We start from the raw sequence: 9,017 nt of genomic DNA, 5'->3' as shown, positions 1-9,017 counted from the left end.
CCGAATCATATCGCCTTCTTGATGATCGGTCACCGACCGTCAGATAACCCAGAGCTCGTAGTTGCGATCGATCACGAGACCGTCGGATAACTTCGGTATCATCGGATCGGTCGACGGGATCCGAACGACAATATCGTCGCGGATCGATCCAATGCCTCTGTTGGTTTTAGAGCTTCCCACCCTAAACCCTAACGTCTTCCTAGTCTAGAGAACGAGCCACCGACCCCTCGCTGACCTAGGCTGGAGAACGAGCCGCCGCGCCCTCTCCGACTCCGTCCGGTCCAGAGAACGAGCTACCGAGCCCTCTCTGACCTAATCCGGAGAACGAGCTGCCGAGCCCTCTCCGACTCTGTCCGGTCCAGAGAACGAGCTACCGAGCCCTCTTTGACCTTGTCCGGAGAACGAGCTGTCGATCTCTCTCCGACCTAGTCCGGACGAGCTACCGAGCCCTCTCCAACTTCGTCCGGTCCAGAGAATGAGCTACCGAGCCCTCTCTGACCTAGTCCGGAGAACGAGCTACCGAGCCCTCTCCGACTCCATCCAGTCGAGAGAACGAGCTACCGAGCCCTCTCTGACCTAGTCCGGAGAACGAGCTACCGAGCCCTCTCCGACCTCCCATGCCAAGCTTCCATACTTGGACTTTTCCCCGTGCCAAGCTCCCTGCTTGGACTTTTCCGTGCCAAGTCTCCATACTTGGACTTTTCCCGTGCCAAGCTCCCTGCTTGGACTTTTCCGTGCCAAGTCTCCATACTTGGACTTTTCCCGTGCCAAGCTCCCTGCTTGGACCTTTCCGTGCCAAGTCTCCATACTTGGACTTTTCCCGAATCAGGTCAACTCAAGTCGGGTCAACCAGATCAACCTTGACCAAAGGTTGCACCCACAATCCCCCAAGTTCCTATTCTTGTCAAACATCAAAATATAACTTCTCCATTCTTGTCAAACATCAAAATATACCTCGAGTCAGGTCAACTCGAGTCGGGTCACCCAGGTCCACCTTGACCTAAGTTTGCACCAACATCGGAGTCAAGATCTTCCTTCCTGGCTTTCAAGGCAAGATTGTTGTTTAACTTTTCGATTTCTTTAGAATCTGCACATTGAGTTTCATGAAGTTCAAAAGTAAAAAACAAATTCTCTAATGTAATTACCTCGAAATCCTTAGAGATTTAGTATGCATCTACTAAGGATGACCATTCTGGAGTTCTCATGAAGGCGTTGAGCGCATACCGGATTGCATCTCGGTTCATTACCGATTCTCCAAGATTGTTGAGCTGAGTGATAAGTTCTTTCATTCGTGCTTGGAGTTGCGCTACCTTTTCTCCATTGTTCATCCACAGATTTGTTAGCTGGGTTTGGAGGTTGCCTCGCCTTACTAACTTCATTTCTGAACTGCCTTCGTGGAGTTCTAGGAACTTCTCCCAGAGCTCTTTGGCAGAGTCATAGCTACCGATTCGATTGACCTCCTGGGATGGAAGGACGCTCAACAGATGGAACTCTGCTTTACCATTTGCCACAAAGTCGGCTTGCTCTTTCTTCGTCCACTGATATTCCTCTTTGTCTTTTGGAACTACAAACTCATATTTCACAATTAACAAAATTTCAAAATCTGTTTTAAAGAATACCTCCATCCGACATTTCCATTGTGCAAAGTCTCCCTCAAATTTTGGTGGGTGAATGCTTGCACCGGCCATCGTCTTATTACTTCAGTAAGTGGTTAGTCCTTCTGAGGTATCCTGGCTCTGATATCACTTGTTGGACTAGGTAGGGCCGACAAGAGGGGGTTGAGTTTATCTGTCAAAAAGTAAAACAACACCTTTATCAACCGTTCAACTCAGATTAGTAGCAATAGTATAATTAAAATAAACAACATGAAAATGAAGGAAGAGGCACAGAGTTTACTTGGTTACAACCTAAGTGGTTGTTAATCCAATGACAAATGAAAGCTCTAAAAATCTCCTTCGGTGAAGGTGGAGAAGCATCTTACACTCGTTAATTGCTCAGACTATTGTTAGGAAAAGAATACAGGAGTTGATGTATATTTCCTAGATCCAGGGGTCTTTTTATAGCTCCTGAAAAATTTTATCCGTGGCTGGAAGACGCCTCCAACAGGCTAGAAGGTGTCTCCAGCAAGGCGTCAAAGGATAAAGTTTTATCCTTCGGCAATGGCTAAACTCAGCCTAGTCGAAGGCGCCTTCCAGCCCTGGAAGACGCCTTCCACAGTGAAGGTGCGAAGGCGTGCGGAGGCGCCTTCAACTCCCTTTGAAGGTGCCTCGAGTAATATTTCCAACCTTCTTTTTGCTCTTCTGCTGCTCCGATCGCCTGGGTGATCGCAACCATCCGGGATAGGGCTCACCCGAATCCATTTTCTGGTCTTCTCCTCGAGCAGACTTCCACTCCGGTTTCTCGTCCCTCGAAACATTGTGCACATCTTTCTTGTCCACCGGTGTACTCTTTCGCAGCACCTCATCCCTTGGATGCATCAAGCCCATCGACTCCCTTCCCGTATCATCCTTCTCACTATCTGCATCTTCTGCTCGACTTCTTGTGTTTCTAAGCTCTTGCACACTTAAATACAAGGATCAAACATAACAAGACATAACTTTAACTTGATTGATAACATTAAGACTACCCAAAATTTTAACAAATTACACAATAATTTTTCATTAACCAATAAGATCTCAATACTCAATGTTCTTAGCATAATCCTCTTGAACTATTTCTCGATTTAGGCGGTGTCTTTCTTGTGCATGAAATGCTAAGTCTTGTTCCGATTGTATGGGATGTTACTTTTGCTTTTAAAATATTATTTAATTTCGCATTATTTTCTTAGTTAGAACGTTATTTTCAAGCGAAAAAACGATGATTCTTGAATTGAAATTCCGAACTACAACTTATTTGTAACAGAATCTTCAATGTAAATTCATATTAAACAACTTGAATTATTAAAAGATACAGTGATCCAAGAAATTGTTTAGGGCCGGTGATTATCCGAATGTTTTGCATATCTTCCAACTGTTTTGCATTTTGAAAGAAAAAAAAAAAGTAAATCTAACTCAAACATTTCAGAATGTTTTTAAAAAATAAACCACGTAAGTAAATTTCAATGTTACATAAATCACGTACTTAACTTTTATAATACCTAAATCATGCATCATATTACTAAAATGCCAAATTTTTTAAATATTAGGTAAAATGGGTAAAGTAAAACAAAAATTCCATTTTGACACAATTTTTTATTTCAACTTTGTATATGAACTTATCAGGAGTTTATATTAAGCACTTCCAAACTATCTTAACAATAAGTTATAAAAATTGGACAAAAATTAAATGCACATATCATTTGCATTTTCATTAGATGAGCACTCCATTTTTTATTAAAGTCAAATGAACACTCTCTACACCCCTTTTAATAAAGTGTTAGGCCCAAAATATTTTTACATTGTCTAATTATTCAGTCATATAGAAGATGATAACATCTTGTTTCTACACCATATAGAAACTAGTTGCTAACTTCTATAATACATTATTTGATCATTTATATGTATAGAAATTAGATTGCTAGCTTCTTCAATTGTAAAAGCCTGATGCTAGCTTTTACAACGTATAGAAATTAGCATCTAGGTGAAACTAGTTGCTAATTTCTATAATACATTATTTGATCATTTGTATGTATAAAAATTAGATTGCTAGCTTCTTCAATTGTAAAAGCCTGATGCTAGCTTTTACAACGTATAGAAACTAGCATCTTGGTTTTATCATTATAGAAGCTAACATCTAGCTTCTACAATGATGATTTTATATTATTTTGATAATGATGATTTTATATTATTTTGATTTTAATTTTTTGAGTAATAACTTGATTAAAATAATATTTCAACAAGCAAACCAAACGACGAGGACTCCATGATACTCATTACATTTTAAATGAACATAATTTAATTATGATCAAACTTATAAAAACTAACATATAACTTTTACAACATTTAACAACTACCGACTAGCTTCTACACGTTATAGAAGCTAGCGAGTAGCTTCTACAATAGCATTAAATGCAGAGATATTTTTGGGATAAGAAGAGCTCAATTTTGTAGAGGAACGCTCATTTGATTGTTTTAGAAAAAGGGACGTCAATATGATTTCTATTAATTTAGGGCACCCTTTGATTTTTGCCTATAAAAATTGACACACCCAATAGGACTCAAGCTGAAAAGGTTTCTGATTGCCAAATCGAAACTCCAGGAACACGACCAAGTGAAATGCATTACAACATCGATATAGCTCAATGAATTTTGCCTTATTTTTGCAAATTGGTAGACACAAAAAACAGAGAGATCTCATTTGACAAACATTTGGAATGAAGTGTAGAATCTTACAATAGCCAAGCTTCCTCTTGTGCAAAATTAATACAGAAAAAAATGCATCCAAAACAAAGTGAATAAATTAAAGTAAAAAAACTCCAACCAATCAGTGATTTTCCAAAGCAAATGTCGAAGAAAAATAAGAAGCATTTTAAGACATTCTCAAGCTCTAAAGATCAATGTCAACTATCCAGATGAAGGTGTTGATAAGGTAAGGTTCAAGATGAACCCAACCAGTATACCTATTAAACCAGCAAATGCTGTAAATGCCAAAGAAAACCCAGCGTCACCTTTATGGCTTCTGCGCTTCTTCAAGATTTCCTAAAACAGGAATCACACAAGTTTCAGAAAGAGAAGAAAGGTACGAGAAGAATATAGAACCAAAGGCACTATTCTGATGGCACATGTGTTGCCAATTTCTCCTTAGGAAAACTGCTTTGCTATCTAGGAACTCATAACATCAGAAAAGAATTTCAACTCAGCTTGATCAAGATACATGAAGTCACTTGCATACAATCGCAAAGTCTCAGATTTTTCAATGTTTTCTGTGCACATATAACATGCTATTAACATGTAAAAACAATTAATCAACTTGGTGGTACTCTGATGCAGTTCTAGTAGTGTTACTTGAACATGCTACAAGAACAGTTAAACAGGAGGAATTTAAGGAGTACTATCATGATTAAGAGATGAAACCTCAATTCCCATCATCCTTAGATAGGATAATGAAAGAGAACTTATCAGTAACTCATCAAAGGAACCAAACAAGGAAAAATATTGAAGACCTGGTGGATCTACGACTTTAAACACCAACAAAATGCTAGACCAAAGGTAACAAGTTTGTCAATTGACATGTCTGGAGCAGTAAAATTTCTCCAACGTAACATGTTTGCCTCTTCATTTGAAAGATGATAGCAACCACCCATTGTCCGTGAGATATTTATCAAAAGCTTCAGTTATTATAGACTGTCATTTTTTTTTATTTGGAGACTCAACAATAACTTCTTACAGTTTATCAACATGAACACCATCAATGTATGTCCTCCCATGCCCAGATGAAAAAATTAGAGTTGTGTTAGGCCAGGCAGATAAAACAAAACTGTTAATAGCATCATTATTGTCGTTGCCGTGTTACAATAAATATGCTTGAATACTGGACATGCATGCGACAGATTCAACAAGAACAAATGAAATAATCTAATTACGTAACATGAGCATAGAAGGAATAGCTAGCAACAAATACAAACCAATTCTCTTTGGAACTGATGATTTTGCTGAAGAGTTGCATTCCTTTCTTCCTTCAAACGTTGTAATGCTTGGGTCTGAATAAGCATAAGAAACAAACACATGAAATGGGAAAAAATAAATAAATATATCGTGAAACAAAAATTAAATAACTAAGATATAGTTAGGTTTTTAGTTCAGTTTGTCCAAATGATCAGCAAACTAAATATGCTAATAACTTTGTTAATGTGCTAAAGGCCATCAAGCTAGCACACTGAAAAAAAAATGGAAACACAATATGCTTTTCAAAGACTAACATGCTTATTTGATCAGATCCATATTTGAGTTATAGTGTTGGTTCAAACATTATTCATAAGCATAACTGCCCATTGATCCCCAAAAAAGAAAAAGATAAAGCTAAGTTTTTATTTCTTCCAATAAACAAATTCCTCTTCTATTTTGTTCGATGAAAAATACTAGCTATTAGTGGAAATCAGACAGAACAGAAGCTAAATGTAATTTATTCATGTTTTCCAAACAAAACCAAGATGTGACTCTACCAATTGAATTGTTAACAGTCAAAGATTTTATCACAACAAATTTAAAAGAAGTAAACCAATCCTATTTTATCTCCATTAAACAAATTGAGTCTCTCATTTTATTTCATGTGTTATCTCTATTGTATGTTTGATAATTCAATTCAAACTTTTCTATTAAGATTCATCCACCTTATTATTTATCTATAGATTCCAATAACATAAATAATTTACTACGTATCAAAGATAAATCTTTCTTACTCTAAGGGGGAGGCTGAAAGTTCAGAGTGATGAGACAACGTTCCCTTATCCACTCTCCGGATACATAATTCTAATCTCCTTTGTCCATCCTGGTCTAGAAAAACCTAATTTCCTGCCTTTTCTTTCTTTGAGTCACCAGCCTTGTTCATGGTTTATAGCCCATTGCAATTGACCAGGTCTTCTTCATCTATGGCCTCTACTTCTTTCTACATCACCAATCAGTCTCGATTTCTACAATGGTTCTCCTTCAATCTTGTAGTCAAGCATTGTTCTAGCTCTTGCTTTTCTCAAATTTGCTTAAAATTTGTTGTTTGTTCCTATCAACTCTCGCTTCACTCTTGCTTCCCACAAATCTACTTAAATATGTTATCTTCTTCTTTACCTTTTCATTGCTGACTCTTGCTTCCCTCATATCTTCTTAAAATTTATTGTTTGCTTCGCCTATCATAGCAAGATCTTGCTTGACTTCAATTTACCTCAGATGTGCTTATACTATTTTCTGCTCGCCTATCTTAGCCAACTCTTACTTCCTTCAATCTCTTTAAAAACTATATTTTCTGCTTCAACTATTATAGCAAGATCTTGCTCACTCCAGCCATCCTCAAATATGCTATCTTCTGTTTCCACCTGTCAAAGCCCTGTACACCATCTGCATATATAGTGGACTAAAAGGCATGTGAATATGTGCCTTCATCCCAAGTGAGCTTCTCAACTCCAAGGTCATTCTTGGGCAAACACTCTGAGAACCAATTCAAAAGAAGCAAACCTCGTATATTATTTCATTGAACAGATTAAATCTCCAATTTTATCTCTTGTTTTCTCTCTAATTTTTGTTTAGTAAATCAATTATAAATTTCTATATAAAAAACCAATTGTCTTATAATATGTGAATACCTTCCAAGTTCCAATAATACAAATTATTTACAGTAAACATTTCTTTTATGAGCTCTTAAGAACATATTAAAAAGAGAAATTAGATACATCCTATGGATCTTCTGAAAAGATATTGTTTAATAATTCCATTCACTGCAGTTGATGCATATGAAACTTTGTCATGCATCAGAATACATCACCAAGACATTGGTAGAGATCAACCAACATCAAATAAAAATAGGATTCAATTTGTCCAGGATATTTATGTTTGCATAACTGTAAGTAACTATGATATAATTTAAGACCAATGCTTTTAAGTTCACTTTTCTAGTGTAAGATTACTCTCATTTACAATAATGCAAAGGCACAATTTCTGATTGATTGCATTGCGAGGTCAAAGTTATAAATAATATATTTGTCAATTACTTTATGAAACATAAGAAGAGAAACAACTTCAAGGAATTGCAGGTTACCTCTTCGAAACTTGAGTTATTCATCATCTGCAATTCAAGAAAAACAATCATATACTACATTAGCAATCAATAAGCTATCGAATAATTTGAAAGGAAAAGAAGAAAAAAAAAACTTTGAATAAACATGTTAAAGTAGGACGTACATCAGATCCTCTTATTCCGGTAGCTGCGGAAGCAAGGCCTGACTCTCCTTCTGTATTTCCATGACCAGATTGTGCCGGAGATCTGTAAACCACCTTGAGCTTGTGTTCATCTATTACCTTACCATCTTCTTTGCTAAACTGCAATAGAGAATGTTCAACAACAGCATCACGATTACCATAAATGAAGTCAAAAAATTTGCTGTCAGAAGCTTCAGATATATCTCAAAGAACTCACCGTGTCATCAGGAATTTCGTCCATGTCACTTATAGGGGGCACTTTGGCACTCTGGATGAGGAATTTGTCCTTGCATTGCATATCAGGTGGGTACTCCTTTTGGGGCTGGAGAGTAACTGAAAAAATAGAAAACAAGCAGCTCTCCACAAAATTAATGACGGAACCTGAAAGGCAACAAATCAAATTTCTCCTCGATACCAACCTACGACGGTGGATGAATCCCAAGGCTGCACCACACTAGTGTTAGGGCGGACAAAGTATTTCTTCGGAGCCGTCGTTTTCACCTATTCAGTTAACCAGACAATCCTAAATTTATCACAGCCAAGTCAAGATCTTTAACAAAAGACATCTCATTTCAGAAATCACGCTTTTCCTCCAGAAGACGAGTTAAACAAATCCAAATTTAAGAACTAGGGAAAAACAAACAAACAAACAAGCAATGGGCCAATTACTCGAGTACCTTGAACGCAACATGGTGCTCCGTATTGTTGATGACCTTGAGATTGCAATAAGACGGTTTCTCCAACTCCACTGTTCATCAAATAGCGAACTTCGTCACGATCACAGGGCACAGCAATCGATTTACGAGAGAAAAGAAAGAAAGAGGCATAAGATTGGGGGAAAAAACAGATTACATCCAAAGGTGAGCTCTTCCGGGTGAATAGAGATCATCTGGCCGCCCACACCCATCGCTGCCCAGGAAGACGGAGCAGATCCCAGCAAGCCGAGGAAGCACTTTCTGCCTTAAACAAACGGGGGGAAGGGGAGAGAGAGAACGAGAGAGATCGCAACGGTTCGGAGATCGCCTGAGTCCGACGGAGACGGAGACGGGACGGCGTTGATTCAAACGATGAAACAACCAACCATTTCCCCAGAGATTCTTTAATTTAATAATTTAATTCGTAAAAAATTGGAAG

At 37.8% G+C, this 9,017-nt stretch overlaps 1 protein-coding gene across 1 annotated transcript; it reads right to left on the bottom strand.

Moving 5' to 3' along the window:
* Positions 1-4,433: 4,433 nt before the first annotated feature.
* Positions 4,434-9,017, bottom strand: LOC122013367 (vesicle-associated protein 2-1-like). The gene is made up of 8 exons (XM_042569627.1): positions 8,736-9,017; positions 8,561-8,631; positions 8,303-8,384; positions 8,101-8,216; positions 7,866-8,003; positions 7,723-7,749; positions 5,603-5,677; positions 4,434-4,676 (listed from the first exon to the last, which is right to left on the bottom strand). The coding sequence occupies exons 1-8, from the start codon at positions 8,788-8,790 to the stop codon at positions 4,542-4,544; spliced, it is 699 nt and encodes a 232-aa protein (XP_042425561.1). The 5' UTR covers positions 8,791-9,017; the 3' UTR covers positions 4,434-4,541.

This window comes from Zingiber officinale, chromosome 8B, assembly GCF_018446385.1.
Source record: "Zingiber officinale cultivar Zhangliang chromosome 8B, Zo_v1.1, whole genome shotgun sequence".
Taxonomy (NCBI): Eukaryota; Viridiplantae; Streptophyta; class Magnoliopsida; order Zingiberales; family Zingiberaceae; genus Zingiber; species Zingiber officinale.
The sequence above is the reverse complement of the archived record's forward strand: the minus strand, read 5'-3'. Positions and strand labels throughout refer to the sequence as shown.